The 21,190-nt window shown below is 43.1% G+C and overlaps 1 protein-coding gene across 33 annotated transcripts in view; it reads left to right on the top strand.

Moving 5' to 3' along the window:
* The first annotated feature begins 1,432 nt into the window (after positions 1 to 1,432).
* The window catches only part of CAMK2D (calcium/calmodulin dependent protein kinase II delta), a 128,542-nt gene continuing 108,784 nt past the window's right edge, over positions 1,433 to 21,190 (top strand). For 12 of the 33 annotated variants that reach the window (XM_054172612.1, XM_054172602.1, XM_054172615.1 and 9 more), the window contains exons 1-3: positions 1,435 to 1,604; positions 1,909 to 2,183; positions 3,065 to 3,159. In XM_054172612.1, coding sequence (XP_054028587.1) covers positions 2,116 to 2,183; positions 3,065 to 3,159 — 163 coding nt within the window. In that variant the 5' untranslated portion in view covers positions 1,435 to 1,604; positions 1,909 to 2,115. Of the gene's footprint in view, positions 1,605 to 1,678; positions 1,807 to 1,908; positions 2,184 to 2,845; positions 2,916 to 3,064; positions 3,160 to 21,190 lie in introns of those variants that run through there. The other 21 variants (XM_054172587.1, XM_054172606.1, XM_054172599.1 and 18 more) reach the window with 5 other exon arrangements.

Here is a 21,190-nt window from a genome sequence, read left to right as displayed (position 1 = left end):
TTATTTCAACAGCATTTTTAGTGCTCCTTTCAGAAACATAAGAACAACTACATTCCAAACACTTCAGAATCAAATTCATTTAAAGCATCTCGCAGACTTCTCCTGAATTTCAGTATTCCAATGGTCTGGTGTCCCCCCAGTTCATGTTCATTTGTGGTCTCTGATGATGCAGTTGGATGCTATTTTAACAGAGAAGCCTGCCCTTATTTGGGACAGAAATTAGCCCAAGGTCAAAGAACTGAGACAGCTGTTTGCTATTACATTTTATCTCCATCACCACACATGTGCTCTCTGCTTTATGTTCTCCACTCTTCCCATCTATCTGTACAGCAAATGCAGCATTATTCTTATTCTTGGTAGTTCAGTGGCTGGTGAGCACAGTGCTCCCTTCACAGCACCCATGTCTTGATTGCAAACATCTATGTTTTGACATTCCTCTGAGCTGCCAACGCTTCCAGTGCCTTCCACTGTTAGTGATGCTCCTCCTGCTGCTCCTGATCCCAGTCTCTGCGTTCAGGGTGACTGATGGATGGTTTAAGGAAGCTGTCCACAGATGAGCCAAGGGATCACAGAATCCTAGAGTGATTTGGGCTGGAAGGGAACATATAAGATCATCTAATCCAATGCAACTGCAGTCAGCAGGGACATCTACAGCTACAGCAGGTTGCCCAGAGCCCTGAATAACAGGGCCTGGAATGGTTGCAGGGATGGGGCATCTCCCACATCTCTGGGCAACCTAAGCCAGACAATCACAGCCCTCAGTGTAAAAAAATCTCTTCCTTCTAAATCTCCCTAGTCTAAACCTCCCGCGTGTAGTTTAAACCGTCACCCCTGGTCCTGTCACAACACGCCCTCCTAAGAAGTCTGTCCGCAGCTTTCTTACAGGCCTCAACACTGGCCTCACTTGGTATGACCCCAGCATACCCGTGCAGTGCCGAGTTTATGGCGGACCCGTGCCTAAGGACACAGCTCTGCGTGACGGAGCTATTTAAGCCACGACAGTTGGCCGGTGACGAGCGCAGCGCTCCGGCACCGTACGCGTTGTGCCCGCACAGCACAAACAGCGGGTGTCCCTCCCCCGGGAAGAGGCCGCACGCTGCGGACCACCTGCAGGAACTCTCAAGGGCCATCACCGTGCGCACAGAAGCATCCTCACCCCTCGTCAACCAGCCGCTTGTCCCCGCGGCAAGGGAGACCAGGGCCTGGCCCAGGGCTTCCCGGGGATACCCCCCCCCAGCACCCGGGGAACGCGGCAGCCCCACAGGCACGACCGGGCGCACGCGCCGCGGTGACGCCACGGAATGGCACGGGCTGGGGGGGGGACCGGGGGCGGGACCGGACCCCGCCCACGCGCGCACTAGCACCGCCTGCCCCCTCCCGCCCGGCCGCGCGCGCCCGCGCGCACTCGCGAGGGCCACCACCGCGCGCCCCCGCCCCTCATCCCCGGGCGGGCGGTTGGTGACGTCAGGCGGTCGCTGAGGAACGGGTCGCAGGTGCATCCGTTCCCTCGGGGCGAGCGGCGCCGGCTGCCAGCGCCTGCCGCCGCCGGCCCCCTGCACGGTACCCTCCGCTCCTCGCTGCAGCGCAGGTTCCCCGAACGCAGTGTGAGAGTCCCCTTGCTACATGTCCCAGACGGGCGGGGTGGGGCGGGAGGGGAGGAGAGCGAGAGAGAGGGAGCCGCGACGGGGCGGCCGCGGCTGGCGTCGCTAGAGGGAGGCACGGCACCGGCAGACGGGGCAGAGGCGCGGCGGCCCCGCTGGCCCGGCAGTCGCCGCGGGGGGGAGCGGAAGACGGAGGCACCCCTAGGTCGGCGGCACCCCTCGCCCCGGTTTTGCTTTCCCTTTCGGCACCACCTCCCCCGTCTTGAGGGAGAGGCGATTATTTATTTATTTATTTATTTCTCTCAAGGGCGGGGGGAGACCGGAGACCTGCGCGGGGAGGACGTGCCAGCTGGCGGAGAGGAGGGCGCGGAGGCAGCCCCGTCACGAGAGGAGGCGGCGGCGGCGGGGAGGAGGAGGAGAAGCCGGCGAGAAGCCTCGCCTCGCCTCACAGCCCCTCCGCCGTCACCGCCTGGCTGTCCCTGGCCGCCGGAGGTACCGGCGGCCGCCCGTCCTCATGATGGCCTCAACTACCACCTGCACCCGCTTCACCGACGAGTACCAGCTCTTCGAGGAGCTCGGGAAGTAAGTACGGGGACCGCCGGGCATGCACTGGTTCGGAGTAGCCGGCTCGGGGCTGGGGAATCGGCGTTGCCGAGGCGGTGTGCGGGGGGAAAGCAGCGTTGGCTATCGGGGTCGGCGCGTGAACCCCGCTGAGGGGGTGCCACGACTGGGCGCCGCCTTACAGGTGCTAGAAGCCCGGCGGGGCGCCCCGGCCGCAGCCGTGCAATGCCCCACACCTGGGCGTCATCTGTGGGGTGAAGGCTCGAGCTTCGCACCCGCCGGGCACTGCGAGGATATGCGGCCGCGGGGCGCTGAGCGGCTCTGGGCGGGCGGCGCGTGGGAGCTGCCCGCGGCCCCGCGACACGGGCGGTGCAGGAGCGGCCCCGTGCTAAATGATTATCATTTATTGTTACTCTGTCTGCGGGGGCAGGGCTGCGGGGCTCGCGCCTGGCAGGGCCGTTGGGGGCCGTTGGGCAGGGCGGGGAGCATCGCCCCCCAGCGGCGGGGCGGGAAGCGTGGGAAGCTGGGGCCGGTGTCTCTCGGCCCCCATCGCCATGTTGGCAGCGCGCCGGGGCCACCGTGTCACCGGAGTGGGGGGACGGGGCCACCGCTGCTCGGTTCCCGTGGTGTTGCCGATATTGGTGCGGTGAAAATGTCCTCTCCCTCCGCCCTGCCGCCAGCGGTTACGGGCGGGGATGGGTTCGTGGCGTGAGCCCTGAGCAGAGTTTGCTGTTCTGGTGAATGAAATCAGTGGTGAGCGGCACTCTGAAAATCCTGTATTTTGTTCTTAATTCTACCGATATCACGCCTCTGACTGAAACCCCTTAAAACCCTGGCGGCCACGGGGATGGCGGGGAACTCTCTCCGTCGGGCTGACAGTTGGTCCGCTTCTTGGTTTGCAGAGGGGCGTTCTCCGTCGTGAGGAGGTGCATGAAAATCACCACAGGACAAGAGTATGCTGCCAAAATTATCAACACTAAAAAGCTTTCGGCCAGGGGTGCGTATATTTAAACCTGTATTTATGATGCCTCCTCCCAGCTTTTTGTGTTCTTGTGGTAAGCTGTAAAAAATGAATCCTGATAGACGAATGATTCTTCACTTAATACATTTCTTCATGTATATATATATATTTTAAATTTCCTTGGGTTTTGTTAGTTTGCTGGGGTTTGTAGCTGGGGTTTGTTTGCATTTCTTTGATGCTTATTTTTTTTCTCTCTGTTAAGTATTGCACGGATTGCCTGTGTGGAGGTCTGAGGTTGCTGTAAAGCATTTCAAGGAAAGATGTGGAAATAGTAAACCAATTTCATATCATTCAGCCTCTTCATTTTTGTATCTAAACAAGTTTGAATATCAGCATTTTGCAAGCCTTTTTTTTTGGGGGGGGGGGGGGGAAAGGTAAGGTTGGGAAATAATAAGTTTCCATCATAGCTCTTATTTTAAGTACAGCTTTGCAGAGTTGTGTGTTTCCATTGCATTTAAAACATGAACATCAAGGTCTATCTGACTATGAATGCATGAGAGAAAGTGTACTTCTACCTCAAAGTAAACTTTGGCAGGAGAAGAAAATCATGCTGAAGAGGAAAATTACCATTTTAGGAACTAACCATTTGTGCAGCAAGTCATTCCATTCAGGGATGAGCTGTTTCATTGTTGCAACCCAACCCTAACACCTGCTCTACAGTTTGTTTATCCTCTTGGTGTGCTGTGTCTATTTCCTAGATACTCTGTGTCAATGAATAGGTCTTTTTGATACATATAAGGTAAATAAAAACATGCTGGGGTGTTGCTGTTGTGGAAAGCAAGCCTTACTGCTGATGCGTCAAATCCAAGTCAATGTCATGTTGGGTTATGTCATTATGGATTATCGTCCCTTAACCTTATCTGTGTTTTGGTAAAGAGCATGGAGGTGAATAAGCAAACAGTGTCAGAGTGTAAAGCTTTTGACACACAGGAGTCACTGCAGGTAAACAGCAGTTTGGATTCATTCATTGCATTTAAACAAAACATTAGATAGGCTGTTATGTCGTAGTCTGGTAACAAGCTGCTCTCTGATACAGATCTTCCAGCATCATGTCAACACTCTTTCTTTTCAACTGATCAAAGTCATGTGAAGATTTACTTTTTCTCATTGCTGATTTTTAGTCTTTATGGTCTCCTGGCAAGATTTGTTATCCTTTTACTTTTCAAAAGGTACTTAAAATACTCTTCTGTAGAGTTATAGATCTAAAGGAAGACAGGTTAAGAAAACAGTAATACTTGAGAGAAAATATTTTCACAAGTTTGCTGAAAACAGATCTGGGTGTTTTTTTCTTAGCACAATGATGTGTGATCTGTTGAATTTTGATGCTTAAAATAAGCTGCCACATTCTCTGGTGGTTTATTTCATAGGTGATTTATAGGTCATTCTTAGATCACTATTTCTTAGATCATTCCATAGATCTAAGTATCTTTCAAAGTGAGAAGCTGTAGCAAGGTCAGCACCAGGTTATGTGCCATGGGTTTTATGTATGATGGGCTAAATCTTGAAATGCTGGATTGAATGAATAGAATCTGTCTTCCTGAGAAGTTATCATTTGGAAGTACTGTATTTCAAGCTTTAAATTTTGTACTATTTTGACTTTTCAAGCAGGACTGAGTTGGTCCTCGGTGTTGTCTACTGATGAGTGGAAGCATATTTGAGAGAACTGGACCTATACAATGGAATGAGGCAAAATGTTCAGAGAGATTTTTCTACAGGTTTAGCATGTGAGCCCATGAAGGAAGGGGTTACACTGCAGAACTGGTCTGTGAAATGTCCTTTCTTAACACATGTGCAGTGCCATAAATGCAGGGAATGTGTTTCCACCTCTGTTTTCAGAGATCCCAGAAACGTTTGAGTTCTTTTAACTTGCTGGGTTGTTTTCTTTTCTGTGGGTTGTTTTGGCTTTTTGCTTTTTGAAATCTACTAAACGGATTTTGAAGAGCCAGCTTCTTAGAGACATCTTCAGATTCTTATTAGGTAGCTCTTCAGTTGCAGAGAGGTGCCATTTAATTGCACTTGTGGTATAAAAAGTAAGCATTAAGAAGCCTCAAACTGTGATGCTTTCTCCTGGCTGATCATAGGTGTGCAGCTGTTAACTAACATACTGTTTTCAATATCTGAATTGTAGGTTTCCTTCTCCTCACAGCTGAACTGCTTTATGATAAAGCAGCAGTTCACTTTTCTGTGTTTCATACTTCTTACTTCTTGAAATACCAATTCTAATGTAGATCTGAAGGACTGTTCAGTGGGTCAGCTTCAAGTGTGAGCAGAGTTAAGAGGTTTTCCTATCTTGGAAATGTGTCCTCCTTGTACAGCACCTGGCTCTCTGGAAGTCTTTTAAGGACTCTGTTGAATTTGGGTCTTCTTGCGTGCAAGGTTGAAGAGCAGCAGTTTGAATGCATTAATATGGAGGAGTCAAGACTCTTAAGGCTAAATAAAACCTCCTTAAGGTAGCTTTGAAATTAAAAGTGATTTAGCTGGCTTCAGCCCAGTTGTGGCAGTACTTGTATTTGCATCCCTCCTTCACCTCAACCATAAGTCTCCTTGGAGTTTTATCTGAATCCCTTACTTGAGTAGTACTTCTAAACTAAGGAGCTGATCTGGTCACAGGGTTATGCTGGTGAAGGTGTGTTCTCGTCTGTTCCCTTGTATGGTCACAGGGACATTTCAGACTAATAGTGTGTGTGCAGAGGCGTGGGCTTTGGTTTGAATTCGGAGTGGAAGGGAAGCTGTGCCCCCTCTTCTAGCAGAAGTAACCTTTGTGCCTTTAAGTTGATCATCAGTTGTTTATATCTGTTGTGCTCTAATTTCCATTTTTTGTCCAAAATGTAATAGAAGCACTTTGAAAGAAGTTAGGATTTTAAATGCTTGACTTTGTGGCAATTCTCATTCCACTTACTCTGATTTTATTAATAGAAGTAATAAATGTTTGCAATTTATTTCAAGAGAGAAAAAAAATCCTTCTGCTTATTAGAATAACATGTATTATTTTGTTGGACTTGATGATCTTTGAGGTCTCTTCCAACCTTGGTGATTCTGTGAAGTACTCTTAAGCTGCGCTTATGTTCTGAACTTTGCCTTAGTGAATGCCAAGTTGGTTTAAGCGTTAAACTGATACAAGAATATCAACAAATTTGGTGTCACTAGGGTATGTTCCAGAGAGCTATGCACAATTATGCTGCTGATTTTTAAAAAGGGAGGGAAATGTATATACAATACTCTCTGAAGTGCAATAGTGAACAAGAACAGAAAACTGAGAACACGGAGAGTGTGTGTTTGCTGGTTCTGTATTGTTTCATCTGATGAAGCTTTTGGGATTTTCTTATTAGTGTGAATGTGCTGATTTGGGCTTCTCTGTTGTTTTTCTTGTGTTGAAAAGCATCATAGCTAGAAGTGAACTTCTCTGAGGTGATTTCCCTTTCCACTGTCTGCTACAAATACTGAATAACATCTTTTTTCTTTTTGCCATTATCTGTACATCTCTTATCTTCGCTTTTGAGAGTCTTCTGCCTTTGATCCAGATGGATTTCGTATAAAGAGATACAACTTTCTTAACAGGTTTGGGTCTTGTTTCCAGGCTTTAAAAACAGAGAATTAGACAAGTGTTTGCTTCTGCAGTCACTCTTGAGAAGATCAATTACTAATATATTTTCAGTGGGTGTAATTTGTGCCAGTAACTCATAATGAGACACTTTGATGGCTTCTGTGAGAGGAGGAGGATGTTCCAGTCCATTTTCTAGGGCGCTTTTGTAAGTAGCTGCCTAGACACACCTCTGCTAGCCCTGAGACTGCTGCAGCAGAAATTCCAACCTCTTTGTTTATGGGCATACATATTATGGAGAGTAATGTAAGAATGAGCTGGAGGTTATCACTTTTTTTGTCAGAAAGCTCTGGTGAGCTTTCAGAGACCAGCCCATTCCATTAGCTTCAGTGAGCTTTTGAGCTTTTAAGCCTTGGAGGCTTCACCAGTTATATCTTCCTTCTTGTTAGGAAATTTTCCAAGCCTTTGTCAGCATCTTCCTATTCTTCAAATAGAGTATTTCCTGTGAGTTTGTCACTGCCATTGCAAGACCTTGCTAGAGGTGACTGGAGCAGTTGCACTTCCCTGTAACAAGCTCCACTGGGTGAGGTGGCTGCAAGCCCCACCCTTTTGGAATGGTATTTTAGTGGCATTACTGAGTAATCTCACTGTGCAAAGAGTATCTCGGTGTCTGAAGCTGTCCAACTAGGGCACCTCATCCTTAAAGTGATTTAAAATACATTAGGGAGATGAATGAAATGTGAAGCGTATAGTGTAGTATATATCAGCGCAGCTTGGTGTGACACAGAGATAAATGTTTTGCTGTGTCACGAGACCAGCATGTCCTTTAGTCAGGTAGCCTGTGTCAGTCAGTGCCAGATGTTTTACAGGAAGGCAGGCTCTAACAAAGCTTCATGTAATCCATAGAGGAGAACATAATTCTTCCTAATTCCTGTAGCTGAAGATGTTAATCTCTGAAGCACACATTTACCTGTGTAAGTTTATTATAACATGTATTTTGTATGCTAATTTCTGTTCTTATGCACACATGAACTTGTTGATGTTGTGATCTAACATGGATATGTTTGCATATTTATCCACAAGAATTTAATTGCATATCACCTAGTAATTTAGCAGGCTGTTGGCTCTCTTAAAATTGAGTCCATTTAGAAAGCTCAGAGTAGTGGAGAGCACTTGTGGGAGCATTACTTAAAAAACCCAACAAGCTCTAAGGTTTTTGGTTAGGTATTCTCTTTGGAAGGTTGGAAGCTTTTGTTATGTTTTGTTTTTAGTGAAAAATCTGAAGAGCTTTCAAATGCCAGTGGGAATGAGGGCTTTGAAACTCATTATGATGTGTTTGTTGGTAGTAATTTATTCTGACAGTTTAAACTAGATTTGAGATGAATTTTCCTGGCAGTTCATAGTTAAATTATCCATAGCAAATACATGACTTTTTCTTTGCAAAGGATTTATTTTCTCTCTCCGTTGTGACTGAAAAGAAACACTCTTTGTAGCTCATACACTGATGGATCTTAAACACATTGCATCAGAGTCTGAAGATGCCTGTATTGCTCTTGTAACCATTAAAGCTCGTTGCTGGTGTTCTTACTGGGAGGAGTGTGCTGGAAAAAGGCAAAGCTGTAGTGCATACTTTTATCCTATTTCCACACGGAGGATGGCACAGAAGGAATTGTAGTGTACTCTGCTGCAGTTCTTGTCACACGCTTCTCAGAAGTGTCCTCGATGTGCAACTTCATACTCTCTAAACTCAGTGCTTACAAGTTATCCTGAAAGATGGAGTTTGTGGAGGTGTGGCTATTGATTGCAATTGACATGTGACTCTAATCCAGTGCGTAAAACAGACTGGAGGAGGTGTGGAGAATTCAAAGATGTTTGCATCATCTGTCATCTCAGTTTGACCACGCACAGTGGGGTGTGGGGGTGCTACATAAAATAATTTTCTGTCCAAACTTGAAGATTGTTATGCCCACCCAAAATTATAAATGAGTTGAATTAGTCTCTTTTGGGAGCTTCCTGTTTTCTCTCGTGTTCACCACTACTTCAGCCTGGACCCTTTCAGCTTTCGGATCTCTTCCTCCAAAATGTTAACCACCAAGGGATTTTGGGGGACTTGCCTGGCTACTGCTTTCCTGACACTTTGTCACTGATGTGTGCTTCTGCTTTCTCTGTTCACTCACTGTAAACTAAGCACTTAACTGCACATGTGAACAGCTCTGCTTTCTGAATGTCTTCTCTTGGGAGAGCTGGACAGAGGGGAAAGTACAATTGAAATACCCTTACTCAGCTTCTATTCTGATACTGAAGTACAGATTGTGTTCTTTTCATCCTGGTCTGAGAGAAGCTGTGCCCCCTGGTCATGTTTTACTGCTGTCTTCAAATCCTACTTCCCAATGAAAGCTTTTGGCCAAATATGAAAGCAAGGAAATAAGCACCATGGCAAGCAGTTATCATTTGTTGTAGGTTGGTTCTGTCTGCAAAGAATGCTGTATATAGAAAACACAGGGCTGTGGCTACTGCCATCTGAAACCACAGGTCAGCTGAGGTCATTAAGTGACATGCATCTCTCCTTGCTGACAACCAAGTAGAAATCTTCCTGGAAGAATTGAGACTGAATTGCTGAGGGTTTGTTTTGAACCTAACTTCAAAATCTCTCCTAGTCTAACACCATAATTAAATAAAAATGATAGTAAAATGTGAAAGTCCTACGTTATGTAGGAAAGTCCTCCCCTGTGTTTGTTCAAATGCTACAAAATATTTATTCACTTTTTATGGTTATGATTAGTGGTATGTGGAGTCATCTCTGCTACTTTTATTTACAATTTTAGATTCCAAGGTGTGAGTTTGGGTTTTGGGCTTTTTTTGACCATTTTGACTCTTACTTGGGGGGAAAAAAAAAAAGGAGAATGCTTTATTGTCTTCTTTCCATGTTTAACTGGGAAGTGCCTGGTCTGAGAGATTAAAATAAGTTAGCTAAATATTTTACTTTACAAATGTAAATACTGCCATAACAGTGCTTTTCATGCATCTGTCCTTCATTTGACCTCCTGAGAAATGTAGGCCAGGGTGTTTCAGATGTCAGGATCCAGCCTCCTCTTTTATATACATTTATTGTGTAATGCTTTGTGAGGATATTGTGGGGATTTTTAAAAGATTATATGAGAAACATAACTTCCTCTGTTCATTGGAAAGGATTAATAGAGAGCAAAATCCTAACTTAAAGATGGTGGTTCTTTTTGTTTTATTCCTTATTAAAAATAATTGTGCCTTGAATCTGCAGAAACATCTGCTATGCTTTGGAGAGCCACAGAAATCCAATCTGTCTGTTTATTCCCTGTATGTACTGAGCTCTGTGTAAATCTGTGTGTGCATGTTCGAGCAAACTCCTCCTCTGTTTAATCCTAGTATTAGAAGAAGTGGAGAAATGTAGTATTTCCTTTCAGGAGAGACAGTTGTGCTGTTGCTCGGTGTTGTTTTCTAGATTGTTGTCAGTTGTTGTGAAATGAATTGAGTTTTAGTCGCTTGAATTAGTGAGCTTGTTTTAAAGCTTTGCAGCCACCTTAATTTTTGCAGCGTCTGACTGGAAGCTGCTGGATGTATTCTGCTGAACTGAGTTTCTGTAATTTCTCTTGAATCTGGTGCTGCTGGATAGAAGCACTAGCTAGAGCTGAGAGGCAGAAAAGCTGGGGAGGGGGAACTTTGGCCAATTTGCAAATACGCCTTATCCCTGATTTAGCTTTTATTCTAATCCAGGGCCTCTTTAGTAGAAGTTGAGAAGCATTAATTATTCTACAGCATGTATTTGTTTTGTGTAATTAGGTTTTTACATCTAGAGAATGATAGTTAATGTGCTGAGTAAGCTACTGCAGAGAAGTCTGTGCACCTGTTGGTTTAAGTTCATAGAGAGGAACTTAGAAGCTACCTCAAATCACCAGGTAGGCAATCATGTGCATTCCTGACCTCTTCTAAGTAGCAAGTATATCATGGGAAACTTGGAGAAGAAGACATGCAGGCTTAATTTAATAACCAACCCCCCAAACCTCTCAAAGTTACAAAACAGATTTTATTTACCAATGGAAATGTGATGCTGTGGATGTTTGTTGATCAAGATGAAACATTTTGTTTTTTGATGGGAGACCTTTTTGATTTGAACCTTTAACCAAGAAGTTAGCCACTGCTACAACAACTTAACGTCTTGGGGATGCTTTCCAAGAGAACTGTCTGGCATCCATAAATCCATAATTAATTTCTGTTTTGGCAGTCACATTCACCTTGTATGCAGAGCTGCTTGTTGAAAGAGCTCGCTGAATGGTCATATGGCTGCTTCTGCTCAGTTACAGCCAGATCAGTCAGTTGGGTTTTCAGCTGGGCAGCCTCTCCCCCTGTCTGAAATGTGCTGTGCAGGGAATTGATTACTTTTATTGTGCATCAGATTTGACTCTGCCAGCATACAGTTGGCAGCGCTGTGGAAAGCATGGCTGTGGTTACATTCCATTGATGAAAAACTTTACCCAAACCCATCTTTAATCATCTTTAGCCCTTCCAAACAACTCATCCAACCCTGTGGTCTCCAGCTGGCAGCTCTCCTTACCTGTCAAACACTTAATTGATTTGTATGAGGTTGTGAGGAGTGCCCTGGCTCACGTGGCAGGCAGCGTTCTTCCACACACACTTCTTTCCCCGTGCTGCAGTGAGAAGTGTACCTTGCCCAGCAAGGAGGATTAACAAACTTCCATGGAGTGAAGAGTGACATGCCTCTGCTGCAAAGTTTCATCATCTCTGCACATGAGAGGAGGAGAAACATATACTCAAAACTTGTACTTGTGGCAAGCAGTCTACTACATGTGCTTTCAGAACTTTGTTACTAATTTAATTATAATCAGGAGCTGCTTACTTGTAAATTTTCCGCCATGTGAATGCAAGTGTTGCAGCAACAGTCACGTTGCATATTCATGTTGCTGCATGAACAGATGGGGTTCCTACATAATATCCATATTTGACAATCTGATGGGATTTGCCAAGCCTAAGCTTTCATTTAAATTTTAACCTCTTGGAGAGATAGGTTTTTGATTTAATCAGTCAAGGGAGGCCTTGAAGTTATTCATGTTGCATTGCAGATTTCGAGGTAGTGCTCAGGAATGATTTTGGTTTGAGAGATTTCTTGTAGGCATGGTTTTAATAGGTTGTTGCTCATTAGAATAAAGAGTCACCAAATTCAAAGATTTCTCTTGAAACTTTATTCATTTCACTGATTTGTTCCTATCCTTCAGGTAAGTGAAGATGTATATTCAGTTAAAATGTAGTGTAACATGGACAGAGTTCTGTTGCTGCGATGCTGGCCTTCAGGGAGGATTTTGTAGGGCAGATGACTATCAGTTTCCCTTGGGGCAGCTTCAGTTTGGATATTAAAGCTCGCTTAAAGACTTGTTTTGTACCTTTTTTGACAGAAAGATCTTACAAATATTGTCTCCAATATGCAAGTAAATTTCAGGACAGAAAACAACCTTTGAAACCTAGATTAGTTCTTTATGAAACATTATAGCTGTGAAAATACAAAGCTGATCTTGGTGCTCTGTATACCCCATATCCTGCTTTTTACCCAGCTCAGGTGTAAGATTGATTGCTTAGTGTTTGTTTTCTTTATGCAACATGGACAGCTATGGAACTGTGGTTTGTCTTGCAGTGATAAATGCTCATGGGACTAAGTGCCCTGCTGATAGTGGTGTAAAATTCCCCTTTTCAGTGTTTTTTAGTTTCACGACCTCAAAAAGAGGAGGGAAGAAAAAAAAAAGGATTTTTCTGTGTCTTTCCATGTTACTCTTGTTGATAGTCATCATCATTTATAGTCAGTAAATTTTATCATGTTAGAAACATTTTAGTTGCTCACTCATTCAATTAAAGCCTTCCAGTAATCTTAATGCTGGAGAAGTGTAAGATTTGTAGGGTGATGTGTACTGGTGCTGGATGGAAGAGCTTGCAAAACCCAGTGATGGGGTTTTTTATGCCTATTGCTCTTCATGGTCTTTCACAGCTGTTGTGTTTTGGGGAGGAAGGAAGAAGGAGGTAGCCACTGGTATAGTGTGCTATGTTTGTGTTTGCCACATGCACGTGTTTGATGCAGAAATAAATCCAGGAGATCTTGGCAGAGCCTGTGTGTACCCAGCCAGTTTGTTCGCTAAGGGAAAATGCTTCACGGTAAAAGACCTATTAAATAATTTTCCTTGTAATGAGGGCAGGAATTGGTGTCTTCAAGTTTTTGTTTATTTGTGGCTAACATGATTTATTTATCTAAATTAAGTAATAAATTGCTTTCAATGCTATGTTAATCAAAACATATTCTCTGATGAGATTAATTTTCCCTGGGTAAAAGAAGCTTATGTGTGGTCCATCTCCCCTTCTAGCAGAGGTATGTTAATAATACAGATGTTTTGGGGATCATATCAGTGACACAAAACTTGCATGCTAATGGTGGTAGGCTCAGCATGTTGTAGAAATGGGCTTAGGAGACCTGAATGAAGGGAACAAGGACTTGTAAATTAGACATATGTGAAATCTCTAACAGGTGATTATTTGAAGTCTCAAACTCAAGAGGTTTAATATTCCATCCACATTTTTCAAATTAGTTTTATTTCAGTCACACAATTGTTATCTCTCAACAAAGTTCATATTCCTTGAAAACACATGTCCTTTTTCCTTTAAATAGAATTGATTCCCCTCTATCCCCTTTAAACAGGATTGCTTCTCAGCTGTCTTCTTGCTTAGGTAGTTTTGAATGGTAGGGATTGGCCATTCACCAGTACTCGAAGTGAAAGCAAAATTTAGATGTTTGTTGGTTTCTTGTGGGGTGGGTTGGTTGGTTGGTTTGTTTTCCTAGTGATCTGGTTTTGGTTTTCCTCTTTCATGTAACAGCTTCAGTTTAGCTAAAACTCATAGCTTCCCCTTTCAAATCACATTTATTCATTATCCACTGTCATATTTTGCAGGATAAGAGAACACTGGAGCATCTGTAACCTGGGGTTGGCCTTAGGTGAAAAATGGGAAAGAAAATTCAAGTGTATCCAAGGCAAAGTCGAGTCCTTCAACAGAGCAAACAATCTCATTCAGTAATCAACCTCTGAAAATTAATGGGGGAGGTGAGGGGCTTGGTTAGTTTATGCTTTACTGAAGATAGAATTTAGTACTACACTCCTAGAAATTTTTTCACATGTAGATCCAAAATGTATTCATGGACAGCGTTTGTGGTCTGTGCCTAGGTTGTCCTTCAGAGAGGTCTTTATCAAGGCTGATCTTGTTTCTATTACTTTGTTTGTTTGTTTTGTTTAGCAGCCACCTTCCATTTAGCTTCCTCCTGTATGACAGACTTGCCATTAAGTGGCTATCCTTTATATATACTCTTAAGATAATTTGTGTGTGTGTGTATATATATATATGGATATTTGGAATGAGGGGTTGAAATTGACTGAAGAAATAATAGAATCAAGTGAGGTCCCATGAGTGGATTCAGTCATCTCTTCTGTCTGCATGGGTAGATCATGTCTGGTAAAATCCAGTGTTTTATTTATATAGGTTCATTTGACTCAGTCAGGCACTGGTACTGAAGGAACTTCTTTGGTAACCTCACTGCAGCTTCCCCTTCAGCACTACATTTCTTGTCACCCCTTTTGCCAGTTTCCTACCAACTTCAAAGCTGGTTTGATAATTGCCATTTTTACTACATCATAAACAATAGAGCTTTGTAGGAGGCAGTGATCCCTGCCTGGAGAGAATCCACAGAGTAGTGTTTTAGAGGACTTGCTGTACCTCACCAGTAACTGATACACACAGATATAGGTAAATGCTTGCTTTCTTTTTCTGTCTTCTAGTACAGTTTCTCAAGCCCATGCATGTTAGAGACCTAAGTCTAAAGCCAGTTCTTTCCATCATAGGCATATTGTTCAGTTTGACAGTGTAGCTTTCTACCATCCTGCCATTGCTCTCACCTCTACACGAGGTCGAGTGGAAACTGCTGTGCAAATAGCTCCATGAAATGAAGCTAAATTAGAAATAGTTTCTGTTGAGCATTGACTTTTGTTTCTGCAACCACAGATGCTCATCTATTCAGCAAAATATCTAAAAAAAGAAAACTGAGCAAATGGGCTTCCAACCTCTTAGTTCATTGTTTGTTTAAAGAAAAGTTGTGTTGAGTCACACACTAAATAAGCTGAAACATTTTCAGTGTTGCTGGTTGTTGTTGGCTGGTTCAGTCAATAAGGGTCCACTCCCTTATGTTTTCTTGAAAACTCCTTTGTAGACAGCTGTTGTTTCATAAAGGTAGTGGACAGCAGAATTTTCCTGGCCAAGGAAAATGTGCAAGCTTCTGGTTCTATGAATTGAGCTGTGTGTAGTTCTCTTGGCTAGTTTGTGTTCATAGCATTTTGTGAGGAAATCTGGGCAGTTTCCAGTGAACATGTTGGTATGAGGAGTTGTGTTAGAGGACTCTGCTGCTTGTCTCAGTTAAGCATGCTGGTGCTCCCAATAGAGCTTTCCCTGCGAGAGACCATGGCGAGTGAGGTTCCCTGAGCTTTTTGTGAGCACTTGATGCCTGTACAATTCCATAGTAAAGCTTCTGGAAGTAGGGGCTAGATAGATGAGTTTAAAGTTTTTAATTCTGTGAACATATCTCTTTGGAAGAGAAAAGTTCATTATAACTGTATCAAGTCTCTACAAGCTGCTGTTGAAAATGAGGTGTTTTTACAGAAGTCAGCAGTGGTTGTGTATTTAGCAATGCAGGTAGATGTGACAGCAGAGTGAATTTGGCTAACAAGTGTAAGCATTCACAGGATCAGTACCTGGATTTGAATCTGATATGTTCACTTTCCCAGACAGAAAACAGGTTATTTTTAATTAAAAGCTATAGGAAGCAGGTTTTCAAACAAACAAAGCAAACCTTAATAGTAAACCAGAAAGCACCACGTAAAAGGTTATGCCAAGCAGCATGTGGATTTCATTTTAAATTTGAGTAGTTATTTTTATAGATGTGGGAGGCACCTGTTTAAATGAATAGAGTATTAAGCTTCTCTGCTCTTGTAAATATTTAGGTTGATTGACAGATTGAACTTTCTAAAGTAGAAGTGTTTTGATAATTTGTTGAGGTTCTCCCTGTTCTGGATCATCCTTATTTAGGAGATCGCTACATAGAGTGATGCTCTCTTGTAGGGCATTTTAGAAGCTGCAAGTCATAGTTCTACAGAAAGGGGAGAAAATAAAAGATAATAAGTTGCTTCCAGTATTGAAATACAGACAAGGCATGAGACAAGTCTACGGTAATTCAGAATTAGCACTGGCTCCTTTAGTAACAGTAGAATGTTGCAGTCATACAAAGCCAGTACCAGTATCATCACCTCAACTGCAGAAGTCAGTTGAATTGGGTGACTGTTCTTTACATCTCTTAAATACTCAGCAGACTGTGAAGGAACCATCAAAGAAACTGTATACAGAATTGGTCTGGGAACCTCAGTAGATTATGTTTAAGCTATTGTGCTTTATTTTGCAACTTAACTGCATACAGCTGGGAAATTCCACTCGTGGGCAATAATTTTCTTCAACTACTGTGACTTGACCATGTTTAGTCTAGAATCTGTATCCTTAGCAACTTCTGGTGAGATAATAGAGGGATATGGGCAGTTTCAGAGTCTGTACTATTCACATATCCTCCTCATGCACACTTATTCCACCAGTTTTGTTTGTTAAGGCATTAAATAGCTCCTGTTTTGAAAACCATTGTTCTCATACCTGATGCTTGAGGTTTATAGCATGGGCCTCTGAGTTTGGCATGTGTGGGTTTGGAGGGGTTTTTGGTTCTTTACTGGGTTTCGTGTTTGGGTTTTGTTGTGTTGGTTTGGTTTTGCTTGGGGTTTTGTTTGGTTTTTTGTTGTTTGTTTTTAAATGGTTAGATCCCTTCTCTATGAGATAGGGCTGTTTTAACCTTGTTGCTAGCTAATCTGATTACTTGAAACACTGTCACTTTCAGATTGTTCCTTTTGCTTAAAATGGGAGTTCTTTCCTTTTCTGTGCTATGTGGATAGCTAGTGGAACAAAAGTTCTTGTAGCTAAACTGTTAGAATCCTCTTTGGAAATGCATGCTTGTTTGAATGGAATGGGCTTGGGCTTGGGATATATTTTATACTTTTTGACCAAATTAATGTATAGCATCTAAGCACTTTAAATGTGCAGTTAGTGCCACAGCACACTGTAAACTTATACCAGAACCCTTCTTGAAACCACAGATGTGTTTCTGGGCTTAGATTTGCTGTGATTTTGTTTTATCCAAGTCTGTTCCAATACTGCAAACAGATCTTTAGCCTGTGATAGCATTTTCTGAAGGTCACTTTTCTTTCAGGGTAGTATTTTACCCATTTCTATCAGAAATCCACGCTGCTATAGTTTTGGTTCAACATTCTGAACTTAGGGTTTAACCTATCTGTAATGATGTGAAAATAATACGTGGGTTGCCAGCTGGGAACTCCTGGGGTGCCAGAGGCTATTCTACTTGCAATGTGTGGTTATGAACTACCTTCCAGATAAAGGAGAAGAGGTTCTCCAGAAAAGGAAACATTGGAATGGATAAAAGTTCCCAGGAGAGGAAACTTTATGGTTATTTTAAAGGATTAAACATCTGGAGGGGAAAAAACCTGGTTATCTTATCTGGAAAGTATGATACACAGCCTGACTTTTGCTGGTAGCTTTGCCTTTTCAAGAAGCAAAGTATCCTGGCATCCCATTCATTCATTCTGCCATGAGAGCTAAAGAAAAAGTGTCTGCTGCTAATGGAGTATTCAGTAGTAAACTGATCAAGGTTTAGCTTGAATGATCTCTCAGCAAAATATAAAGCAGAATAAGGTGTTGCAATATAGTTCACTTTTAATGGTGTATTTACAGTGATGCTTTTACCTTGTTAGTATGGGAAGATTCTTCATATTTTCATAAGACTGTTTATGAAGGAGATGAATAAAATGATCTGCCACTTCAGCCTGCTCCCCATTAAAGAAGTGGCTATTCTGTTGTGGATTCTGGAGTGACAAGCACTGCAAATGCACTTGAAGTTTTCCTTAACGACTAAGCTTCCGTGCCTCATAGGAAAATGAAAGACTGTGCAGGAGTGAGCAATGTTGTCAAGCATCAAGTTCTCAGAGTTGGTTTGAGGACTTGTACTGTTCTTCCTTTAATTGACTTGGAAACTTGCAAAGGGGAAAAGCAATTTTTAAAGATGATGGGGAAATTTAGCTTCAGGGCTAAATTATTAGTTAGAATTAAGGTTGGAAAAGACCTTTAAGATCACTGAGTCCAACTGTAACCCAACTAGTGTAACCTCTCAACTTTATCCTGAAGTTCTACTTCTACGGGCTTCTTGAACACACACACCCCACCCCCCCCCCCCCAGGGGTGGTGACTCCACCACCTTGCTGGGCAGCCCATTCCAATGCATCACCACTCTCTCAGTAAAGAAGTTTTTCCTAATATCCAACCTAAATCTCCCCTAGCACAACTCTTGCCGTATCGCCAGCTGCTTGGGAGAAGAGACCAACACCAGCCTCACTCTAACCTCCTTTCAGGTAGCTGTAGAGAGCAGTAAGATCTCCCCTTAGCCTTTTCTCCTTCAGACTATACAACCCCAGCTCCTTCAGCCACTCCATGTAGCATGTGCTCTTCAAACCCCTCACCAGTCTTGTTGCTCTTCTCTGAACTCACTCCAGGACTTTCCTGTCTTTCCTGTCTTGTGGCACCCAGAACTGAACACAGTACTCAAGCTGTGGGCTCACCAAGGCCAAGTACAGGGGCACTATCACTTCCCTACTCTTGCTGGGCACTGGTTTTGATATAGGCCAAGATGCCAACATGGTCACTGCTGGCTCATGTTCAGACGGCTGTCCACCGGCACCCCCAGATTCTTTTCCTCCAGGCTGTTTTCCAGCCACTCTACCCTATGCTGTAACATTGTTTGGGGTGGTTGTGACCAAAGTGAAGGACCTGGTCCTTGGTCATGATGCTGCTCTCCATCCTTATCAGAAATCTGAATACCCTGAGGATAATGATCTGACTATTAAAGACTGAGGCAAAGCAAGCATTAAGTGCCTTCAGAATTGGGAGTTAGAAAGCTAAAGTATGCAACAGCTTAGTAAGAACTTCTTTTAATGTTCTAACAGTCATCTATGGCAAAATACCTGAGGAGATTTGGGACCATGTCAAGGTGGAGATCTGAGAGGAATCCATGTCAAACTCATCTTTATCCTTGCATTATCAGCTTCAGTGTGATCCCCCCAGGTCTGCTGGTGCCAAAGAGTAGAGCAGTGTAATTGTTTCCTGTGATAGCAGGTTTTTTGCTGCATTTAGCACCAATGTCGTGGCCAACACTTAGTACTGTGTTGGTTTAGTGCTTTGGTGGTGGGCTGTGGTTGATGTCATCACAAGGATACATTTTTCCTCCTCCAAAGTGTGTTGTTCTGATTTATTATCTCAGCAGAATTAACTTTGAAGAATAACTTGTGGAACTGTTGGATTTATACAGTTGCACAGTGCCAAGGACAGATGGGGAGGCAATGCTATTAAAATGGCAGATGGCTCTCCTGTATCCTCTGCCAAAGATAGTACAATCAAAGACCCAAGTATTTCCCTTAACTTCTGATTTCTGAGGTTTCTTTTAGGAAATAACATATTATATTTTTTCCCTCTTGTGTATTTCTCCAGTGATTCCCCTTGAACATCAGGAGCTAAACCAGACAGGAAGCAGAGATTTGCCCTCAGGAGCTTATAAAAATACATGGTATAGAGAGCTGATGTCAGGATTGCCTTTTGTCTTTTGAAACATGAACAAATGATTGAAATTATGTCAATAACTCTGTTCATGTGTTTGTAATACTGCATCCAGTGTCAAACCAGGCATAGGATTCTGAGGGTGATCCTTTCATCATCATCTGCTGAATCCAAGGAGGGTTTAAATCAGTTGGAAAGCATGGGTGAAATCTGTGCTGTAACATTGACAGGTGACAGTCACGTGGAAATGGCAATTTCCATTCCTTTCTGAAAACATGTAACTAGCAATTACTTGGACGCTTTTCAGTGTTGGAAGGATGTTGCACAGCAAGTAACCACAGAAGTAGCCTGTCTGTGTTACCCCATTAACACTGGAGCCGATAGGAAAATTGCAGAGTGTGTCAGAAACATTTTGTGTGTGTGTGGCATTGCTGCCACTCATCCAGGCAGTGTCGAGCCAAATCAGGATAACTCGAACTGTTCTGGTTAGTAGAGAATACTCACCAAGTCTGGTAAATGCACTAGGAGAGAATTTCAGAGTCTGGTTAAAACTCCCTTTTCATTCTCATTTTACACAGTGCTAAGTACTAGTGGCCTCTATAAGAGGTTTGTGTGTCTGACATGAGAACAATTCTGCAAGCAGCCTTGTCAGCTAACCATTTGATTAACCACTTGCTTTTTGCCCTAATTTTTATTCAGATTTGGCACAAGGTATTTAAAGTGACTGTTTGATATTATGACCATAAAACATCCACAGTGTTCTTTAAACAGTACTTTTTCTGACAGTGTTTCTTGTCTGTCGAGGAATAATGTGCAGCTTAACTGGTACAAAATACTTGTTAGAGAAAGGAGCTGTGCTTCTGCCTGGAGGATGTGTTCCTTTTGGCAGTGAGACATGCGATTGCTGTTAAGAAGCCATCATGCAGAGATTACCAAACTGAACTCCCCTTAATGAAAGTCTGACACAGGATGCTTGCCATGGTTCCTAGCTTTCAGATCTGCAGCTACAGAGGTGCCACATGTTCTCCACAAAATAAAGATCTTGTAATGCTTGTTCACCTTTCTCAGTGTCTTTGCGTGTTCCTGAAGGGGATTATCTCTGTCTGATAAGCTCCTTAGTTGTCCTGCACAAGCCTTTTCCTTCACAACTATTCACTCAAGGTATTTATAGGTACAGCATTAGCAACCTATGTCTTCTCAGAGGGCTGCAATAGGTATTTATTTAGGCTTTTACAGGCTCCTTGTGCTGCTGAGGAAATTCACACACAGACTATCTCTATGTGAACATCTTGCAAAATTCAGATTCTGGAAAGTATTTGCGTGAGCAGTGGTCCTGCTGGATTATTTTCACCTCTCTTCCTACGTTTCTGTTCTACATGAGACAGAGGTGGCTTGTGAACACAAAGAAAATGCAGCAGGAGAAAAGAGTAGATAGAGAGGATGAGGAACAAGAACATGGATTTTTTTACTTATGCTGGAAAGCTGTGAAAGCTTGTTAGCTGCTTGACTTTCAATGTGATGCTTTGCCATGACACCATGTAATCAACCTTCAAGGTATAGAAAATGTCCTTGTGCTGCACAGAATTACAAGAACACATTCATACTAGGAAGCATATTATTATGATATGCAAAGGCTGTTTTTCTGCTGTGGTTACCTAGTATATGTTTATATGTGACCAT

The sequence above is a fragment of the Dryobates pubescens genome, chromosome 24 (genome assembly GCF_014839835.1).
Source record: "Dryobates pubescens isolate bDryPub1 chromosome 24, bDryPub1.pri, whole genome shotgun sequence".
NCBI lineage: Eukaryota > Metazoa > Chordata > Aves > Piciformes > Picidae > Dryobates > Dryobates pubescens.
The sequence above is the reverse complement of the archived record's forward strand: the minus strand, read 5'-3'. Positions and strand labels throughout refer to the sequence as shown.